General features: G+C 44.4%; 1 protein-coding gene across 1 annotated transcript in view; it reads left to right on the top strand.

The window, feature by feature from the left end:
• The window catches only part of LOC140942904 (armadillo repeat-containing protein 3-like), a 56,507-nt gene extending 35,440 nt beyond the window's left edge, over positions 1-21,067 (top strand). The window contains exons 14-26 of the mRNA XM_073391925.1: positions 11,160-11,244; positions 11,822-11,930; positions 12,518-12,627; positions 13,218-13,284; positions 13,518-13,590; positions 14,394-14,530; positions 15,133-15,301; positions 16,223-16,323; positions 16,762-16,854; positions 17,803-18,006; positions 19,259-19,421; positions 19,908-20,000; positions 20,636-21,067. Of these exons, the coding sequence (XP_073248026.1) occupies positions 11,160-11,244; positions 11,822-11,930; positions 12,518-12,627; positions 13,218-13,284; positions 13,518-13,590; positions 14,394-14,530; positions 15,133-15,301; positions 16,223-16,323; positions 16,762-16,854; positions 17,803-18,006; positions 19,259-19,421; positions 19,908-20,000; positions 20,636-20,746 (1,515 nt within the window). The 3' untranslated portion in view covers positions 20,747-21,067. The remainder of the gene's footprint in view (positions 1-11,159; positions 11,245-11,821; positions 11,931-12,517; positions 12,628-13,217; positions 13,285-13,517; positions 13,591-14,393; positions 14,531-15,132; positions 15,302-16,222; positions 16,324-16,761; positions 16,855-17,802; positions 18,007-19,258; positions 19,422-19,907; positions 20,001-20,635) is intronic.
• Positions 21,068-22,093: the final 1,026 nt, after the last annotated feature.

The following is a 22,093-nucleotide window of genomic DNA, read 5'->3' as shown; positions in this document are numbered from 1 at the left end:
TTTCTAGTCATCCCTAGTCATCCCAGTCATCCTTAGTAATCCCTAGTCATCCCTTGTCATCCCAGTCATCCCTAGTCATTCCTGGTCATCCCTAGTCATCCCTAGTCATCCCAGTCATCCCTAGTCATCCCTAGTCATCCGACTCATCCCTAGTCATTCCTAGGCATCCCAGTCATCTCTAGTCATCCCTAGTCATCTTTAGTCATCCCTAGTCATCCCAGTCATCCATAGTCATCCCTGGTCATCCCTAGTCATTCCAGTCATCCGAGTCATCCCTAGTCATCCCATTCATCCCTAGTCATCCCTTGTCATCCATAGTCATCTGTAGTCATCCCAGTCATCCCAAGTCATCCCAGTCATCCCTAGTCATCCCTAGTCATCCTTAGTCATCCCAGTCATCCCTAGTCGTCCCTAGTCATCCCTGTCATCCCTAGTCATCCCTAGTCATTCCAGTCATCCCTAGTCATCCCTAGTCATCCCAGTCATTCTTAGTCATCCCTAGTTATCCCTAGTCATCCCTAGTCATCCCTAGTCATCCCAGTTATCCCTAGTCATCCCTAGTCATTCTTAGTCATCCCTGTCAACCCTAGTCATCCCTAGTCATTCCTGTCATCCGTAGTCATCCCAGTCATCCCTAGTCATCCCTAGTCATCCCTAGTCATCCTTAGTCATCCCAGTCATCCCTAGTCATCCCAGTCATCCCTAGTCATCCCTAGTCATCCCTGTCATCCCTAGTCATCCCTAGTCATCCCAGTCATCCCTAGTCATCCCTAGTCATCCCTGTCATCCCTAGTCATCCCTAGTCATCCCAGTCATCCCTAGTCATCCCTAGTCACCCCTGTCATCCCTTGTCATCCCTAGTCATCCCAGTCATCCCTAGTCGTCCCCAGTCATCCTTAGTCATTCCTGGTCATCCCTCGTCATCCCTGTCATCCCAGTCATCCCTAGTCATCCCTTGTCATCCCTAGTCATCCTTAGTAATCCCTAGTCATCCTTAGTCATCCCAGTCATCCCTAGTCATCCCTAGTCATCCCAGTCATCCCTAGTCATCCCTGTCATCCCTAGTCATCCCTAGTCATTCCAGTCATTCCTAGTCATCCCTAGTCATCCCAGTCATTCTTAGTCATCCCTAGTTATCCCTAGTCATCCCTAGTCATCCCTAGTCATCCCAGTTATCCATAGTCATCCCTAGTCATTCTTAGTCGTCCCTGTCAACCCTAGTCATCCCTAGTCATTCCTGTCATCCGTAATCATCCGTAGTCATCCCAGTCATCCCTAGTCATCCCTAGTCATCCCTAGTCATCCTTAGTCATCCCAGTCATCCCTAGTCATCCCAGTCATCCCTAGTCATCCCTAGTCATCCCTGTCATCCCTAGTCATCCCTAGTCATCCCAGTCATCCCCAGTCATCCCTAGTCATCCCTGTCATCCCTAGTGATCCCTAGTCATCCCAGTCATTCCTAGTCATCCCTAGTCACCCCTGTCATCCCTTGTCATCCCTAGTCATCGCAGTCATCCCTAGTCATCCCCAGTCATCCTTAGTCATCCCTGTCATCCCTAGTTATTCCAGTGATCCCTAGTCGTCCCTAGTCATCCCAGTCATCCCTAGTCATCCCTTGTCATCCCTAGTCATCCTTAGTCATCCCAGTCATCCCTAGTCATCCCTAGTCATCCCAGTCATCCCTTATCATCCCTAGTCATCCTTAGTCATCCCTAGTCAGCCCACTCATCCCTAGTCATCCCTAGTAATCCCAGTCATCCTTAGTCGTCCCTAGTCATCCCTAGTCATCCCAGTCATTCCTAGTCATCCCTGGTCATCCCTAGTCATCCTTAGTCATCCTACTCATCCCTAGTTATCCCTAGTCATCTCAGTGATCCCTAGTCATCCCTAGTCATCCTTAGCCATCCCTTGTCATCCTAGTCATCCCTAGTCATCCCTAGTCATCCCAGTCATCCCTAGTCATCCTTAGTCATTCCAGTCATCCTTAGTCATCGCTAGTCATCCCTAGTCATCCCAGTCATCCCTAGTCATTCCTGGTCATCCCTAGTCATCCTTAGTCATCCCAGTCATCCCTAGTGATCCCTAGTCATCCCTGTCATCCCTAGTCATCCCAGTCATCCTTAGTCATCCCTAGTCATACCAGTCATCCTTAGTCATTCCTAGTCATCCCTAGTCATCCCAGTCATCTCTAGTCATTCCTAGTCATCCCTAGTCATCCCTAGTCATTCCTGGTCATCCCTAGTCATCCTTAGTCATCCCAGTCATCCCTAGTGATCCCTAGTCATCCCTGTCATCCCTAGTCATCCCAGTCATCCTTAGCCATCCCTTGTCATCCTAGTCATCCCTAGTCATCCCTAGTTATCCTAGTCATCCTTTGTCATCCCTAGTCATCCCTAGTCATCCCAGTCATCCGTAGTCATCCCTAGTCATTCCAGTCATCCTTACTCATCCCTAGTCATCCCTAGTCATCCCAGTCATCCCTAGTCATTCCTGGTCATCCCTAGTCATCCTTAGTCATCCCAGTCATCCCTAGTGATCCCTAGTCATCCCTGTCATCCCTAGTCATCCCAGTCATCCTTAGTCATGCCTAGTCATCCCAGTCATCCTTAGTCATTCCTAGTCATCCCTAGTCATCCCAGTCATCTCTAGTCATCCCTAGTCATCCCTAGTCATCCCAGTCATCCCTAGTCATCCCTAGTCATCCCAGTCATCCTTAGTCATCGCTAGTCATCCCTATTTATCCCTAGTCATCCTAGTCATCCATAGTCATCCCTGGTCATCCCTAGTCATCCCAGTCATCCCAGTCATCCCTAGTTATCCCTAGTCATCCGAGTCATCCCTTGTCATCCCAGTCATTCCTAGTCATCCCTAGTCATCCATAGTCATCCGTAGTCATCCCTAGTCATCCCTAGTCATCCCAGTCATCCCTAGTCATCCCAGTAATCCCTAGTCATCCCTAGTCATCCTTATTCATCCCTGTCATCCCTAGTCATCTCAGTCATCCCTTGTCATCCCTACTCATCCCTGTCGTCCCTAGTCATCCCTAGTCATCCCAGTCATCCCTAGTCTTCCCTAGTCATCCCTAGTCATCCTTAAACATCCCAGTCATCCCTAGTCATCCCTAGTCATCCCTAGTCATCCCAGTCATCGTTAGTCATCCCCAGTCATCCGTAGGAATCCCTAGTCATCCCTAGTTTTCCCAGTCATCCTTAGTGATCGTTAGTCATCCCTAGTCATCCTATTCATCCCTATTCATCCCTAGTCATTCCTAGTCATTGCGAGTTTCTCAGTCATCCCTACTCTTCCCTAGTCATCCCAGTCATCCCTAGTTATCCCTAGTCATCCCAGTCATCCCTAGTCATCCCTAGTCATCCCTAGTCGTAGCTGGTTATCCCAGTAATCCCTACTCATCCTAAGTCATCCCTGTTTTCCCTAGTGATCCCTAGTGATCCCTGTCATCCCTAGTCATCCCAGTCATCCTAATGATCTCTAGTCATCCCTCTTCATCCCTAGTCATGCTTAGTCATCCCTAGTCATCTTAGGTCATCCCTAGTCATCCGTAAACATCCGTAGTCATCCCTAGTCATCGTTTGTCTTTCCTGGTCATCCCTCGTCATCCCTGTCATTCCAGTCATCCCTAGTCATCCCTTGTCATCCCTAGTCATCCTTAGTAATCCCTAGTCATCCCAGTAATCCCTAGTCATCCCTAGTCATCCCAGTCATCCTTAGTAATCCCTAGTCATCCCTAGTCATCCCTAGTCATCCCAGTCATCCCTAGTCATCCTTAGTCATCCCAGTCATCCTTACTAATCCCTAGTCATCCCTAGTCATCCATAGTCATCCCTAGTCATCCCAGTCATCCTTAGTAATCCCTAGTCATCCCTTGTCATTCCAGTCATCCCTAGTCATTCCTGGTCATCCCTAGTCATCCCTAGTCATCCCAGTCATCCCTAGTCATCCCTAGTCATCCGACTCATCCCTAGTCATTCCTAGGCATCCCAGTCATCTCTAGTCATCCCTAGTCATCTTTAGTCATCCCTAGTCATCCCAGTCATCCATAGTCATCCCTGGTCATCCCTAGTCATTCCAGTCATCCGAGTCATCCCTAGTCATCCCATTCATCCCTAGTCATCCCTTGTCATCCATAGTCATCTGTAGTCATCCCAGTCATCCCAAGTCATCCCAGTCATCCCTAGTCATCCCTAGTCATCCTTAGTCATCCCAGTCATCCCTAGTCGTCCCTAGTCATCCCTGTCATCCCTAGTCATCCCTAGTCATTCCAGTCATCCCTAGTCATCCCTAGTCATCCCAGTCATTCTTAGTCATCCCTAGTTATCCCTAGTCATCCCTAGTCATCCCTAGTCATCCCAGTTATCCCTAGTCATCCCTAGTCATTCTTAGTCATCCCTGTCAACCCTAGTCATCCCTAGTCATTCCTGTCATCCGTAGTCACCCCAGTCATCCCTAGTCATCCCTAGTCATCCCTAGTCATCCTTAGTCATCCCAGTCATCCCTAGTCATCCCAGTCATCCCTAGTCATCCCTAGTCATCCCTGTCATCCCTAGTCATCCCTAGTCATCCCAGTCATCCCTAGTCATCCCTAGTCATCCCTGTCATCCCTAGTCATCCCTAGTCATCCCAGTCATCCCTAGTCATCCCTAGTCACCCCTGTCATCCCTTGTCATCCCTAGTCATCCCAGTCATCCCTAGTCGTCCCCAGTCATCCTTAGTCATTGCTGGTCATCCCTCGTCATCCCTGTCATCCCAGTCATCCCTAGTCATCCCTTGTCATCCCTAGTCATCCTTAGTAATCCCTAGTCATCCTTAGTCATCCCAGTCATCCCTAGTCATCCCTAGTCATCCTAGTCATCCCTAGTCATCCCTGTCATCCCTAGTCATCCCTAGTCATTCCAGTCATTCCTAGTCATCCCTAGTCATCCCAGTCATTCTTAGTCATCCCTAGTTATCCCTAGTCATCCCTAGTCATCCCTAGTCATCCCAGTTATCCATAGTCATCCCTAGTCATTCTTAGTCGTCCCTGTCAACCCTAGTCATCCCTAGTCATTCCTGTCATCCGTAGTCATCCGTAGTCATCCCAGTCATCCCTAGTCATCCCTAGTCATCCCTAGTCATCCTTAGTCATCCCAGTCATCCCTAGTCATCCCAGTCATCCCTAGTCATCCCTAGTCATCCCTGTCATCCCTAGTCATCCCTAGTCATCCCAGTCATCCCCAGTCATCCCTAGTCATCCCTGTCATCCCTAGTGATCCCTAGTCATCCCAGTCATCCCTAGTCATCCCTAGTCACCCCTGTCATCCCTTGTCATCCCTAGTCATCGCAGTCATCCCTAGTCATCCCCAGTCATCCTTAGTCATCCCTGTCATCCCTAGTTATTCCAGTGATCCCTAGTCGTCCCTAGTCATCCCAGTCATCCCTAGTCATCCCTTGTCATCCCTAGTCATCCTTAGTCATCCCAGTCATCCCTAGTCATCCCTAGTCATCCCAGTCATCTCTTATCATCCCTAGTCATCCTTAGTCATCCCTAGTCAGCCCACTCATCCCTAGTCATCCCTAGTAATCCCAGTCATCCTTAGTCGTCCCTAGTCATCCCTAGTTATCCCAGTCATTCCTAGTCATCCCTGTCATCCCTAGTCATCCCTAGTCATCCCAGTCATCCCTAGTCATCCCTAGTCATCCCTGTCATCCCTAGTCATCCCTAGTCATCCCAGTCATCCCTAGTCATCCCTAGTCACCCCTGTCATCCCTTGTCATCCCTAGTCATCCCAGTCATCCCTAGTCGTCCCCAGTCATCCTTAGTCATTCCTGGTCATCCCTCGTCATCCCTGTCATCCCAGTCATCCCTAGTCATCCCTTGTCATCCCTAGTCATCCTTAGTAATCCCTAGTCATCCTTAGTCATCCCAGTCATCCCTAGTCATCCCTAGTCATCCCAGTCATCCCTAGTCATCCCTGTCATCCCTAGTCATCCCTAGTCATTCCAGTCATTCCTAGTCATCCCTAGTCATCCCAGTCATTCTTAGTCATCCCTAGTTATCCCTAGTCATCCCTAGTCATCCCTAGTCATCCCAGTTATCCATAGTCATCCCTAGTCATTCTTAGTCGTCCCTGTCAACCCTAGTCATCCCTAGTCATTCCTGTCATCCGTAGTCATCCGTAGTCATCCCAGTCATCCCTAGTCATCCCTAGTCATCCCTAGTCATCCTTAGTCATCCCAGTCATCCCTAGGCATCCCAGTCATCCCTAGTCATCCCTAGTCATCCCTGTCATCCCTAGTCATCCCTAGTCATCCCAGTCATCCCCAGTCATCCCTAGTCATCCCTGTCATCCCTAGTCATCCCTAGTCATCCCAGTCATCCCTAGTCATCCCTAGTCACCCCTGTCATCCCTTGTCATCCCTAGTCATCGCAGTCATCCCTAGTCATCCCCAGTCATCCTTAGTCATCCCTGTCATCCCTAGTTATTCCAGTGATCCCTAGTCGTCCCTAGTCATCCCAGTCATCCCTAGTCATCCCTTGTCATCCCTAGTCATCCTTAGTCATCCCAGTCATCCCTAGTCATCCCTAGTCATCCCAGTCATCTCTTATCATCCCTAGTCATCCTTAGTCATCCCTAGTCAGCCCACTCATCCCTAGTCATCCCTAGTAATCCCAGTCATCCTTAGTCGTCCCTAGTCATCCCTAGTCATCCCAGTCATTCCTAGTCATCCCTGTCATCCCTAGTCATCCCTAGTCATCCCAGTCATCCCTAGTCATCCCTAGTCATCCCTGTCATCCCTAGTCATCCCTAGTCATCCCAGTCATCCCTAGTCATCCCTAGTCACCCCTGTCATCCCTTGTCATCCCTAGTCATCCCAGTCATCCCTAGTCGTCCCCAGTCATCCTTAGTCATTCCTGGTCATCCCTCGTCATCCCTGTCATCCCAGTCATCCCTAGTCATCCCTTGTCATCCCTAGTCATCCTTAGTAATCCCTAGTCATCCTTAGTCATCCCAGTCATCCCTAGTCATCCCTAGTCATCCCAGTCATCCCTAGTCATCCCTGTCATCCCTAGTCATCCCTAGTCATTCCAGTCATTCCTAGTCATCCCTAGTCATCCCAGTCATTCTTAGTCATCCCTAGTTATCCCTAGTCATCCCTAGTCATCCCTAGTCATCCCAGTTATCCATAGTCATCCCTAGTCATTCTTAGTCGTCCCTGTCAACCCTAGTCATCCCTAGTCATTCCTGTCATCCGTAGTCATCCGTAGTCATCCCAGTCATCCCTAGTCATCCCTAGTCATCCCTAGTCATCCTTAGTCATCCCAGTCATCCCTAGGCATCCCAGTCATCCCTAGTCATCCCTAGTCATCCCTGTCATCCCTAGTCATCCCTAGTCATCCCAGTCATCCCCAGTCATCCCTAGTCATCCCTGTCATCCCTAGTCATCCCTAGTCATCCCAGTCATCCCTAGTCATCCCTAGTCACCCCTGTCATCCCTTGTCATCCCTAGTCATCGCAGTCATCCCTAGTCATCCCCAGTCATCCTTAGTCATCCCTGTCATCCCTAGTTATTCCAGTGATCCCTAGTCGTCCCTAGTCATCCCAGTCATCCCTAGTCATCCCTTGTCATCCCTAGTCATCCTTAGTCATCCCAGTCATCCCTAGTCATCCCTAGTCATCCCAGTCATCCCTTATCATCCCTAGTCATCCTTAGTCATCCCTAGTCAGCCCACTCATCCCTAGTCATCCCTAGTAATCCCAGTCATCCTTAGTCGTCCCTAGTCATCCCAGTCATTCCTAGTCATCCCTGGTCATCCCTAGTCATCCTTAGTCATCCTACTCATCCCTAGTTATCCCTAGTCATCTCAGTGATCCCTAGTCATCCCTAGTCATCCTTAGCCATCCCTTGTCATCCTAGTCATCCCTAGTCATCCCTAGTTATCCTAGTCATCCTTTGTCATCCCTAGTCATCCCTAGTCATCCCAGTCATCCCTAGTCATCCTTAGTCATTCCAGTCATCCTTAGTCATCGCTAGTCATCCCTAGTCATCCCAGTCATCCCTAGTCATTCCTGGTCATCCCTAGTCATCCTTAGTCATCCCAGTCATCCCTAGTGATCCCTAGTCATCCCTGTCATCCCTAGTCATCCCAGTCATCCTTAGTCATCCCTAGTCATCCCAGTCATCCTTAGTCATTCCTAGTCATCCCTAGTCATCCCAGTCATCTCTAGTCATTCCTAGTCATCCCTAGTCATCCCTAGTCATTCCTGGTCATCCCTAGTCATCCTTAGTCATCCCAGTCATCCCTAGTGATCCCTAGTCATCCCTGTCATCCCTAGTCATCCCAGTCATCCTTAGCCATCCCTTGTCATCCTAGTCATCCCTAGTCATCCCTAGTTATCCTAGTCATCCTTTGTCATCCCTAGTCATCCCTAGTCATCCCAGTCATCCGTAGTCATCCCTAGTCAGTCCAGTCATCCTTAGTCATCCCTAGTCATCCCTAGTCATCCCAGTCATCCCTAGTCATTCCTGGTCATCCCTAGTCATCCTTAGTCATCCCAGTCATCCCTAGTGATCCCTAGTCATCCCTGTCATCCCTAGTCATCCCAGTCATCCTTAGTCATCCCTAGTCATCCCAGTCATCCTTAGTCATTCCTAGTCATCCCTAGTCATCCCAGTCATCTCTAGTCATCCCTAGTCATCCCTAGTCATCCCAGTCATCCCTAGTCATCCCTAGTCATCCCAGTCATCCTTAGTCATCGCTAGTCATCCCTATTTATCCCTAGTCATCCTAGTCATCCATAGTCATCCCTGGTCATCCCTAGTCATCCCAGTCATCCCAGTCATCCCTAGTTATCCCTAGTCATCCGAGTCATCCCTTGTCATCCCAGTCATTCCTAGTCATCCCTAGTCATCCATAGTCATCCGTAGTCATCCCTAGTCATCCCTAGTCATCCCAGTCATCCCTAGTCATCCCAGTAATCCCTAGTCATCCCTAGTCATCCTTATTCATCCCTGTCATCCCTAGTCATCTCAGTCATCCCTTGTCATCCCTACTCATCCCTGTCGTCCCTAGTCATCCCTAGTCATCCCAGTCATCCCTAGTCTTCCCTAGTCATCCCTAGTCATCCTTAAACATCCCAGTCATCCCTAGTCATCCCTAGTCATCCCTAGTCATCCCAGTCATCGTTAGTCATCCCCAGTCATCCGTAGGAATCCCTAGTCATCCCTAGTTTTCCCAGTCATCCTTAGTGATCGTTAGTCATCCCTAGTCATCCTATTCATCCCTATTCATCCCTAGTCATTCCTAGTCATTGCGAGTTTCTCAGTCATCCCTACTCTTCCCTAGTCATCCCAGTCATCCCTAGTTATCCCTAGTCATCCCAGTCATCCCTAGTCATCCCTAGTCATCCCTAGTCGTAGCTGGTTATCCCAGTAATCCCTACTCATCCTAAGTCATCCCTGTTTTCCCTAGTGATCCCTAGTGATCCCTGTCATCCCTAGTCATCCCAGTCATCCTAATGATCTCTAGTCATCCCTCTTCATCCCTAGTCATGCTTAGTCATCCCTAGTCATCTTAGGTCATCCCTAGTCATCCGTAAACATCCGTAGTCATCCCTAGTCATCGTTTGTCTTTCCAGTGATCCTTAGTGATCCCTAGTGATCCCTAGTTATCCTAGTCATTCTAGTCATCCCAGTCGTGCTAGTTATGCTAGTCATTCCTAGTCATCTCAGTCATTACTAGTCATCCTAGTTATCCCAGTCATCCTTAGTGATCCCTTGTCATGCCTAGTCATCGCAGTTATCGTTTTTTATTTTAGTCATTCCAGTCTTCCTAGGCTTTCGTATTTATCTCAGTAATCCCTATTCATCCCAGTCATCTTAGTGTTCCCTTGTCATCTCAGTCGTCCCAGTGATCCCTTATCCCAGTCATCGCTTGTCTAGTCAGTCATCCCAGTTATCCTAGTCATCCTGGTCATTCCTAGTCATTTCCGCCATCCCAGTGATTCTAGACATCCCAGTCATCCCTAGTGATCCGTAGTCATCCTTGGTCATCCCAGGTATCCTTGTAAACCTAGTCATTCCAGTTATCCTTAGATAGGTGAGTCATCCAAGTCATCTTAGTTTTGCGTAGTCATCCCAGTAATTTCGAGTCATTCTAGTCATGCTAGTCTCCCCTAGTCATTAACGTCATCCCAGTCATCCCTAGTCATCTCAGTCTTCCCAGACATCCCTAGTCATCTCAGTCATCCCAGTTATCTCAGTCATCCTAGTCTTTCCTAGTCATTCCTGTCATCCCAGTCATCCCAGTCATCCCAGGCATCCTGGTTATTTCAGGAATCCAGTCATCCCAGTTATCCCGATTCATCTCAGTGATACCGGCGTCCGTAATCCTCTATATTCATCCTATTAATTTTTGTTATCCCAGTCATCTTAGTTATGTTATTTGTCCTTAGTCATCCCAGTTATCCCTAACCAACCCTGTCATGCAAATCATCTCAGTTATCGGTAGTCATGCTAATCATCTTAGTCATCCTAGTCATCTTAGTTTTCCCAGTCAGCCTAGTCATCCAAGTTATCCCTAGGTCTCCCAATCATCTTACTGATCCCAGTCATCCCGATCATTCCATTCTTTTAGTACATGCTAATAGGCGCGTACTCCTGCTAGCATATATAGCACAATTTATTTATAATTGCATTAGAATGAAGAGAAGCTTTGATCAACCGGTCTCTTGAGGATGATTTGTGATAGAAATCTTTTTTAGTAAATGTTTGGGGTAAAACAAACAAACAACACATTTGTTAAGTTTTCATATCATCATAAAACTCGATTTACGTCTCTTTCTCCCGGTTGGTCTTTCTACCTCCCTTTGGTGGAAGGGGGAGATGAAAGATCGTGGTAAAGAGGTTTATCCAAGGCACGTTGCTGAAGTGGCCTATACAATGAGTCTTGAAAATGGGTCTTTGGATGAAATCATATGGTGTTATAGGTCAAAGGAAGCTCTTTAAGGGGTATTTCGCATGTTGCCATATGGTTTTCACGCAGTTTTACGAAAGAAAATTCTAGATTTTACCTTAAATTTGTAATTCTTGGCAGCGAGAGGGTAAAATTTACATCCAAGTTTGCGAAATTAAAACGGACTTTCTGCTTTCGTACTTACTAGAACCCTGGGGTCCAGGCCTCAGCATCTTTAGCTCTGGCAGTTATGTCCGAGAATCTCAGCAGTAGAGACGTGGTAGGAAAACTGGGTAAGAGTTCTCTCTTGTTTTTTTGTAGTTTGCATTAACACGAGATTACAAAATATTTTCCATATTTGAACAAAACCTGCTTCATCAGGTTCTTATGTTTTGTCTTTTTATATTTTCAACTTTATTCAACTGTCAGCTTGCTGTTAGCAGTTAAGTATTTCTAGAACTACAGCAAGCTTATCGCCCTTATTGTTATTTTGTTAGCGCATTGACGTTTCTATGGGGTTTGGCTTGTATAGCATTTAGCGTTTTTGGATGTTATTCCAAAGAGGGGCCAAAGAAGTAAGCTGGAAAAACGATGCAACAAATATTGCATATTGTTTGGCGAGGCAGAGGTAGTTGAGGCGATTTGAGGTGTGTTTTGGATGGTTCGAGTGTTGAAAACTCACATCCGATAACTCCGAAATAGAGTTGAGACGGAGGTCTTTTGGGATCAACATACGTTTCTGGGAAACTACCCACCGATCCCTCTCCTAAGCCAACATTTTGCCCTGTTTGATACGGGAAAATGGATGTAAAAGGTGAAATATGATGTAACCATTTCCAGAGTGACAGTAACGATTTCGTTTGATTCCAGACGGTATTCCGCCATTAATTAATCTACTCAACAACGACAACCCTGATGTAAAAGAAGGCGCAACACTCGCTCTGGCGAACATAACCACGGCTAACAACACAAATTGCGGGTAAATTTATTTGTTTTTAGATGTTTGCTGACCAAGTCAGACACTCATTCCGTTTCCCTATTGTATTAAAAGAAATCTAAGTATAAAATGAGAAAAACAGTGTTGACTTAAGAACCTCTTCTGTTAACACTTTCACTCTTATCGGTGACCAAAGTAAAAATTCCCATTTTTTTAGTAGTACGTGAAAGTTCGACCGAAGAGGTTTCGTATGAATAGCAAGTCGCCCGAAGGTCATCTCTCGTTGTAAAGTCGAACGTCATGTTAGGGTGAAGTTTTGTTAAAAACAAATTCGCCCGCTATGAAGTATTCCAGAAATATCACTGTGACTTATGCTAACAATAGCTTTCAGGAACGCAATAATCGTGATACAGTAGGAAGTTCTCCTAACCGACACTCTCGTAAGCGGACAGCTCTACTTACAGCCGCCTTCAGATAACCCCGTTTTTCTTAACTCCTATTCAAACTCTGTATTTTTACATTCCCAAAAGCGGCCAGTTCCAGTTAAGGACACTTTTTTCGTGTTCCGAGGATATCCGCTTACGAGAGCTTCCGCTTACGGTCCGTTTTGACGTTTTATGTGTTTGTAGTGACGTGGTAGACAAGGGAGGTGTTGAACCGCTTATCACTCTTCTGAATGACCCCAAGCAGCTGGTTCAAGCCAATGCTGCTGTGTGCCTCACCAATCTAGCTACTGAAGGTATGTTAAGTTACAGATTTTGTAGGGAGGGGAGAGTGGAAGGGGTGTAAGTGGTGTGCAGTATTGAATTTCCCCTACCCCACCCCTCACTTCCGTCTTCAATTCGATCAAAGTACACTGGAGTTATCCGTTATCTCATTTTTTGTCCTTGAATTAGTTGAATCACTAATAGAGAGCTTCAGATTTGAGGACAAGAGTACAAGTACAAGATTTAACTCAAAGATTTTGCGCTTGTTCTCCAAAAAAAAAGAAAAAGATACCCCGGAAAGTTTCATTTTACTTTTTTTCACCAAAAAAGTTAGTACGGTTATTTATAGTGAAGGAGGTTAAGCCCTCTGCCGATAGAAAAATGATAAAACTTCTTACATTTGATAACTTGTTCCCGCCACTACCACATTCTCACTAAAACTCGTAGTAGAATGACAACGGCTACCACGTTTTCCCGCTAAAATGACGCTGATTCACGCGTGAGCAATACTCAGTATTGAGAAAACCTCGTAGTCATAGTCGTCCTCATCTCAGAATCTAAAGCTCTGTAATGGTTTTGTGTTTCCTAAAATTCCTCATTGGTTTCGTGAATCTTCTTTTAGAGTCTTGGAGATCCGAGATTCAGCAGAGAGGAGTTGTTCCAGCTCTTGTCCAAGCGTTACAGTCTAAGTAAGTAGAAACATTTTGAAAATCCACTACCTTTTGTCAGGAGGAATTATCTCTGATCGATTATGATAGCCGATAAACGTAGTGAATTTTGTACTGTGAAACTCACAAGAACCTGTTCATACGGAGCCGTCACACACGAACCTATAGTGAATAGCCCAATTCTTACCATGAAATTCACAACTGGACCACTTCAACTAGATCTTCAAATGATGAATATTATTTCTTTTGTACAGTGCCGCAATAGTACAAAGTAAAGCTGGAATCGCTGTGGCTGCCTTCGTGTGCGACGCTGACTCAAGAAATGAGGTGAGCATAACACTGACTTTTAGAGTCCATTCTAAAGGTTTCTATTGTAATTATGATCGGTAAATCTTAACTTAAAAGGAGTTTTCCCTTCTGATACTTGTCAATAAAGGGGGCTCAGTATGCGATTTACATGCGAACAAGTAAGATTACACCTAACCCATCTATTGACCTTCCACTTACGCTATGCTACTGAGCAAAAAAGACCACAACGGACGAAAAATAAAGGATAGAAGGACAAAACATTTCGATTACAATCTACGTACTACTTTTGATTCCAGCTTCCTCTTGCAAAGTGATGGTTGCGACTCAAACTGTCTTTCTAGTTGCACTTGTCAACCTTCAAATTACTGTGACAGTAGGGAACTTAAGCAAACAAGAACGCTGACGTCTGGGGCCAGCTTGCATAAAACGTTCTTAAGATAAGAGGGTTCTTAACTTTTGTTCTGGAACAATAACCTATTGTTTTGAAATAATAGTTACGAGTTCCGTTAATCTTAAGATGTTCTTTTGCAACCCGATCCCGGACGTCATGAATAGCAACTGGAAGTTCGATGTCTCGCACAACGAATCTGAATTCCTTTGTTTTGACTCCTGCTCAACGAATTTGTACAGTCAGAACACTGAAAGAGAGAAATCAACTTTTGACGCTCGGGACGTCGACGTTCTCGTTGCTTAAGGTCCCTAGTTACTATTAATATAACCCTAGAACATGTTGAAAACCTTAACGCTTATATTTTGGACGTGTAATGTAGGCTATCACTAGCAGAAGTTCATATTGTTTTCTTTCTCATTTGCTCTGACAGTTCCGCGCGGAAGGTGGCCTTCCTCGTTTGGTTGAGTTATTGCGTTCAGGCAATGACGATGTAAGACGGAGCGTGGCCTGGGCCGTGCTTCAGTGTGGTAACGATTTACCAACCGCTACGGAGATTTGTAGACTGGGGTGAGAAAAAATTTTGCGAAAGAAATTTTAATTTTATTCTTTTTGATTTTCTTTTTTTTTTAAAGTTTTCAAGAAGAACCTAAATCAGGAGATGAGCTCCTGCCTAAATCTGATGCTCAGCTGATAAATGGGGTGTTAACAATGTTTTTGCGAGTTTTTGTCCGTAATTTAGTTGTATGATGCAGTTCGGTTATTTTATTTTTGTGTTATATTTTTTCGCCTTTCGTTAACTGGGTAAGTTGTGGTTAAAACTTTTTGATGGTTTAAAATTTTGTCATAGCTTAAGACAAAGGCAAAAACTTAAAGCTGATTTCGTGAGAAATTTCGAATCGTGCAAAAATGTTAAAGATGTGCATATTGGCCCATAAATCGGATTTAATCCTGAAAGCCGTAAGAGTGATCAGAATGAAATTCCTCCTTGTAATATCCCTGCTCTATAAAATAAGGTGATCAGGAGAATTGAGGATCAATGATCACAGAAGATGAATCTAATTGATACTTCAACAAATTTCTCCCCACTACTTCTAGTGAATGAAAACTTATAAGGACAACAAATGAGAATTTGAGTTTTGATATTAGGGTTTGTTTGCTTTAATCTGTAGTGGTTTGGATGTGCTAGGAGAGATTTCATTGTCCAGTTCCCGCCAGTCTGGTTTTGCGAAAGCCGCCATGGAATGTCTACTAGACAGTAACCTTCCCGCAAAGTACGCTCTGACAGGCTGTCTAAGTTCTAACAACATCATACAGGATGGATTCTACGATTGTGGACCGGTAAACATTCTGTTCATTCTGTTCAAGTTAAGCGCACAGATCGCTCTAGCAATTTATAAGACAGAACGGCAGAAAGTGTCTCGGCAGTTGGTTCGAGAGACCACGATGGCGTACTTGTTTTTGTAGCAGATAAGTACTGAGAAAGTTATACGAGACAGAGCAGCTGGGATTAAAATGTGAAACGTAATCGCTCTTTCTGTTCTTGGTTAAATTCTCTCCACCGTCTTTCTGTCACCGCTGACTTTCAATTTCAGTTTTCGCCCGAAGAATAGTAAACATTCAAACAAACAAAAGTAAAGAAATAATAATAATAAATTAAACACGCACCAATAAGAACTTCTCTTACGTGTTTTACACGTTATCCATCTTTTGTAGCTAGTTTATACAGCCGCAAAGCTCCTGTAATATGTCTCGAAATGCCAGTCACAAGGCTTTTGCTCATTTCAAACAAAATTGTGCAGCCAATTCTTTTTAGTGACGTCATAAACGGTTTTGACGCAACGCACGCGCATGTATTTTTCTTCCTTCGCGCGCGCCTTACTCTGCCTTACGGAATAGACAAAAAAACGCAATTCTCGAACGTTAGCCTTTTGACTGAGTTTGCTGTCCAGGAAAAAAAAGAGTGACGTCATAAACAGTTTTGACGCACGAACGCGCATATTTTTTTGTGCTTCACTCGCACCTTACGGGAAACTATAACATAAAGCATAAACTCAATCCAGAAACGGCTTCCAAAGTTTTATAGTTTGATTCGTTTGGGGCAAATCTTATACACAGTAAAAAGAACACAATACATGAACAGTAAAGTGAAAAGTTGTTTGTGGCATTCAGTCAAGTTCATGAGATAAGAAACGTTTAAGGTAACTCAACAACAAATTTTTAGAATGAAGCTAATTGTGGTGTTGTTATGTATTTGTTTAGATTCGCCCTGATAGCAGGTTCTTGACACTTGAGGAGCTCAGTTCACAGCCAACAGATGCTCACCGACCGATAATTCTGGTCAACTCCAAAAACCCCGAAAGGTTAGCCATTACGACGAGTATTTTCAATATCCCATTACCAAGTAATCAAGAGATTTCTCTAATTCTTTTACTTTCGAGAGTATCAATAAGTTATGCTCAAATGAAACCTTTGGCTTTGAAAATACAGCCGACGACGTTTCTTGATATGGCCACACTTCAGGATTTCATCCACAGACTCAAACCGTAGACCCACGTTGTACAGCATAATATCTAGCACCATTGGAAAGCTTAAATTTGAATGATCAAATTTACGGATTTTATCCACAGACTCAAAAGTAGTACCACAGGAAAGTACTGCTCAGTTGCTTTCACTTGAATGGTCTCTCCATAGGTTTTTTTAGTAGAGGAGACCTTGTGATGTGATTTTCGCCCGTGAGCTTCCAAGCCTGTTCATCGTTGAGTTTGTTTGTTTGTTATTTTTTCTTTTCGTTTCTTCAGAAAAACTCCTTCGCCAGTTCTCGCTCCCAAAGAGCCAGAAAAAAGCCCAGAGAGACTCGCAAAGGGTTCAAAATCCAGCAAAGACTTGAAGAGGTTAGTAACCATGGTCGTGATGTTCCTCTACTTTATTGCGAACGATAACGAAGGTCGATACTTCTGCGAAGAGCAGAGTTTCATTATTTCTGTGGGAAGGCCAGGTTCCTTTTCACTCCACACTTCTACCTTTTTGCTGAAAGACTTTTGTCACGCACGCTGATTTTGCAAGAGTGTACAGTCATCTGTTTTTTAAAAACATAAACCATTGGCGCAGTACTCGGTGAGGGGCTTTTGCGTTTAAGAGTGTCAAAAAGACTGACTGACTGACAAGTAGCCTCCCATGCAGACGTTTTAAGGGGAGCTCGTATTTCGTCCCTCCCCACAAACGCCTGCTCAACCGAGAACAACATTCCTTTCCCAAGCGTAGCCAATCACATTGTACTTTCCAAATTCTGGAAGGTTGACCTTGACCGCAGGGTAACCCGATAAATACTCGATCTGCATGAAACTCTAGGAAAGCTTTATGACCTCTAATAAATGTTAGACTCAGAGCGACAAAAGTAAGATGTAGTCAGATTTTAGAATACTCCGTGCACTGCATAACCTTAGGGAAGGCCCTACTAGCATTAGTGCTATAAATACCGCCAAGGGTAAATAAAGAAATTATTATTATTAAGGAAAAATGTAACTCTAGGGTCACGTTTTTACACCACGAGTTTCTGAATAGTGTTTAGCCTGTCAACACTTTATTTCAAAACTGTTGATTGGTGACTTACCACGCGAATAAAACGACGGAAAAGGAATGTTGTTCTCGGTTGAGCAGGTGTTTGTGGGGAGGGACGAAATACGAGCTTTCCGAAAAACTCCTGCGTAGGAGGCTAACTGACGAGTGGCAGTGACCAATTCCTGGTGTTCGCTGAAGTTAAGTTTCCGTTTTTAACGAGAGAGTTACTTGTATCTCAGTCTGTTTTGACAGATTGCTTATTCTTCTTTCCTTTCCTTCAGTAAAAGTAAGATCGTGCGTGAACGAGAGGAGCAAAAACAAAAGGAAGAAGAGGCCGCTTTGTCCGAGGTCTCAGCCACGCAACAAGAGGAGGTACCCACCTGGCAGCCCCCTACTGATGAGGTGCTACATGGTTATATTGAGGAGGTTCGGAACACTATCCAACCCCTTAGCAGCAGTAGCGAGCAGATAGTAGCACTTGCAAGGTAAGTATTAATAACTATCTGGGACTTAACCCCTTGACACCCAAAAGTGACCAACATCGATTTTCTCCTAACAATAACCATAGATTGTCAAGAGAAGTGGTTATAAGAATGAATAAAATGATCACCAAAGAGAAAATGCTTTGATCTTTTATCAAATTCTCTCCACTAATCTTAAAGGGAATGTATGAAGATCAGTGTGGAGAATTTGTATGTGGAACGGAGCAACGGGCGGGACGTGTTATAGGGGTGCTTACCATTGAGCGAAAAATCCCAAATCTGTCGGACGGAACCGAAGAATTATTGTAGAGTCTTTTTTTTCGGACATTCCGACCGGAAAATAAGGAGTACGTACCGTAATTTACCATTTCCGTGAGGAAACCGATATTTTTACGAAGCAAAACTTAGGACTTATAAATTTCTGTCGATAATTGCGTATAAAATTTCCACAATTCGGGTTTATTTCCGGAAAAATGAAGTCGTCAAAGCCAGGGAACACGAATTTCCTTTTGGAACATTCCGACTGGGAAACCTTTTTAGACGTGCCGTTTGGTGCTGAAAAGTTTCCACTGGAACGACCTGAAACGCCTTGTTTGATTTACTTTCCAACCGAAATTCCCGGAAACTTTTGTGAATGGTAAATCATTTCAGTTGCCCTTTCATTCCGGGGAAGCGATAATAGTCGGGTGTATTCGCAGGCTAGGTTGGTCTGAACCGAATGGAATTTCTCTTTTCATTTACCTCTTTCTTACCGATTGCGATACTCACGCTGACGTCACCTATTGATGCCAACCAGAAACGCATTGGTTCTGTAACAAAAGATTATTTTGTTTCACTCGTTACAAATTTGGAAAACAAAAACAATAATTGCAAACAGTGATGTCTCCTATTCCAGATTGAAACTGATGAATCGCTAACCATCTGACCATGGGTACTCCATCCAGGTTTTTCAGTCAAATGGAAGGCCCTCAAGGTGCTGCATCCTACCCAGGTGCTTCTTGGGATTTTCGACAGGTAGTCGCGGCGCAAAGATCAAGGGAAAGCTTCAAAAACGGAGAGAAACAAGGGAAGGCTCAACGTGAATTTTTTCATCATTCCCACGACCCCATGCTCCGCGACTACCGCCGAAAATCCCGAGAAGGGCCTGGGTACGAGGCGGCCCAAGATGTCCTTTTCTGGAAGGTGTCTTTTAGAAGCTAGAAAGAGTTGACTGTATTGTGGTCTCTAATCTCTGTTTGATGTCATTTCTTCGCAGCTTTGTCAGTGATAAGATGGGCGGCTCTGTGGACCGAGAATCGCTATCAACGTTTAGTTATGAACTACCCATTGGTCAACTAAAAGTCGAACTGAACTCCAATATCATTCCTATTGGCAAGATACAAACCGGAATATTTTATCACCGAGCTTTGCTTTTTAAGGTAAATTAAGGCTACGTTCACACGGCACCGGACGAATTTCGACCTGCTAAAAATTTGACCAGACTTGGTTCACACGAGACCGTTCAATATTTCATTTGCCCTGTTCAAACGGAACTTTGAACGGCTCGGCGTCTAAAGTTTTGTACGGTTAGGTTGATGACCTGTGAACGGAACACCTTACTGCACGTATCCTAAAACGGGTGATTTTCACAATTGTTTAGTACCAACAGAATCGGCAAAGATCGGTCCCATGTGCCTTTCTTTAAGTAGCCGTGTTTGTAGAAAGATAAAACTAGTCGAGTACCGAGTTACTATGGCGACATATATCATAGAGAAATAGAAACGTTTGCTTAACTATAAGCCAGAAAATGTACTGTTGCTAGTGAATATGAGATGATGATCTTCAAGCGGCTTCTGAAGCGAAAATTAAGATATCATTTTTCATCTATGACCCAGTGGAAACCAAGCGTGCTGTTTCTTTTGTAGGCTCTTGCAGACCGCATTGCTCTGAGCTGTTCGTTGGTTCGAGGAGAGTACAATAGGGCCTGGAACGAGGTGATGCTTTGCGATGAAGCACAGGTAAGAAAACGACCTATGTCGCTTAATTTCAACCACCCTGCTTTGTATGCATCATTTCGGGGTTTTGATGGCACAAACTACTACTGTACTCTACTCTACCTAGAGAGCTTCCCTTTATTATTAACTACTTGAGGTTCTGGTTTCTCGAAAGTTGGATGGCACTAGCTATTCACCGGATAAACCGCTATCCAGCGGATAAGTATCACGAAAACCAGTTGTGCTATCCACTGGATAGTATTTTTTCCGGTGGATAGCACTATCGACCTTGTGAACAGCTAAGGCCTCTTCCCCAAAAGCCCGTTTTGTCACATTCTTTCCTCAGTTCCCGTTTTTTACCTCTTTGCATATTAGTTGAACCAGCAAATTAAAACCTTGATCCACCGTAATGACCCTCGTTGCTAGCCTCCTAGATAGACGTTCTTAGGCCTTTCAAAGCGTTCCTCTCCCAGGAACGTTCGCGGGGGAGGAACGCGTGACGAAGCCCTAAGAACGTCTGCATAGGTTTCCTCGTTGCAAAAGTGACCAATGATAACAAAAAACGCGATGACCAACCCGTTAGTGGAGTCTTCACCGTGTATTTAAAATGTTGTCAGATGATTTTTAGCTTAAAATTATTTTTGTTTGTGTGTTTATAGGATGGTCAACCTAAGTTTCCTCCTAAAACTTACATTGTGGATCTGATGCACCTCCCTGGCAGACTTATGAGTACCGACTCGCCCGAGGCCTCTCTCTACCAAAGGCTCTAGTAGTTTTTCGGTTTACGCCTAATAGCATTTTGACGTCGTAGAGTAGTTTTTGCCTTGTAATGTGGCCTTCGCGACTACAATTTCAACTAGTCTCAAAATAGTTCAGATTTATGTCGCGTTATAAACCAGCATTAAATCTTTCTTGGAAGATGGAGAAGAAAAAACGCAGATCAGAGTAGAAAGCCTGAGATTTACAGGAAAAATCTCGTGATAAATGATACCAAGGATTATAGTTTGTACTCAGCCAATCAACTGTTGTATTTGTAGAAAACTTTTCATCCGCCTGTAAATAGTGTATATCAAACATTTTTGTTGTTTCTATTTGTACTGGTTTGTTAGAAATGGCAGGAGCAGTTAGTAATCAAACTTCAGTATCAACCGTTGCCTAGTGGTGGTGGGGGAGGGGGGGGGGAGGAATTAAAAAAAGAGAAGAGGGGAGTGAAGGGGAAAGGAAATGGGGGAGGGGGTGGTGAAGGGCCTTCTTCCCTTCGCTCTAATCCCCTTTCGCTCTTCCCCCCTCTTTTTTCCTCGTAAAAACCTGATGTCAATGTTATTACAAAACTTCTAAAGTAATGAGAAAGCAGGAAATGGAGGAGAGAATGTGAGGAATAGTTCTTCCAAATTACTGAAGAACATTTATTTTACCCAGTGTGTGGCGTCTAAAAACATAGAAGTTCACCAAGGCGGTTCTAACAAGTCGCACGGATATCGCATGACAGCAAAAAAATCAGATAAATATTTTTCGAAAAGTACAAGGCTTTGATTTATTTCTCTTTGCTCAGAATCTTTTTACAGTATCTTCAACACCCTTCGTATCTTACAAAAGTCTATAAATATAAAATACCATATAAGTCCTTATGTACAGTGTTCAAAGGTTGCACTGATTCCCTGTTCTTACTGTAAAGAACCGCGCCTCCTAACTACGAAAACACCCGTCTCTGAAGTTAAGTCTTATTTGACAAGAAACTACGCCCTGATGTGTACAACTTGTGTTCAGTGTGTTTGAGTTAGACCTTATTTATGAAGAATCATTTATCGACTTGACTTTTACTTAAATAATTCTCACCCTGGTTGTATACAAGATAGAAGTTTCCAAAGTTTCGTGGAGTCTGAGACTAATACAAAATCGTATGTACAAACATATTTTTGCACCATTGAATAAATAAATCTTCTTACAATACATGACTCGTTCAAACACCTTTCTGGTTCTCACTTTTCTTCAGTGCTCTTGTTCATAGCCAGCTGTACAGTTATAGTAACATGTCGTACGAAAGATGCCAGAAGATCAAGTTATTGAGCACTAAGACTCAACTATTGAGCCATACGGCTGTTGTTTCTAATTGCAAC

Source organism: Porites lutea, chromosome 1 (assembly GCF_958299795.1).
Source record: "Porites lutea chromosome 1, jaPorLute2.1, whole genome shotgun sequence".
NCBI classification, from domain to species: Eukaryota; Metazoa; Cnidaria; class Anthozoa; order Scleractinia; family Poritidae; genus Porites; species Porites lutea.
The sequence above is the reverse complement of the archived record's forward strand: the minus strand, read 5'-3'. Positions and strand labels throughout refer to the sequence as shown.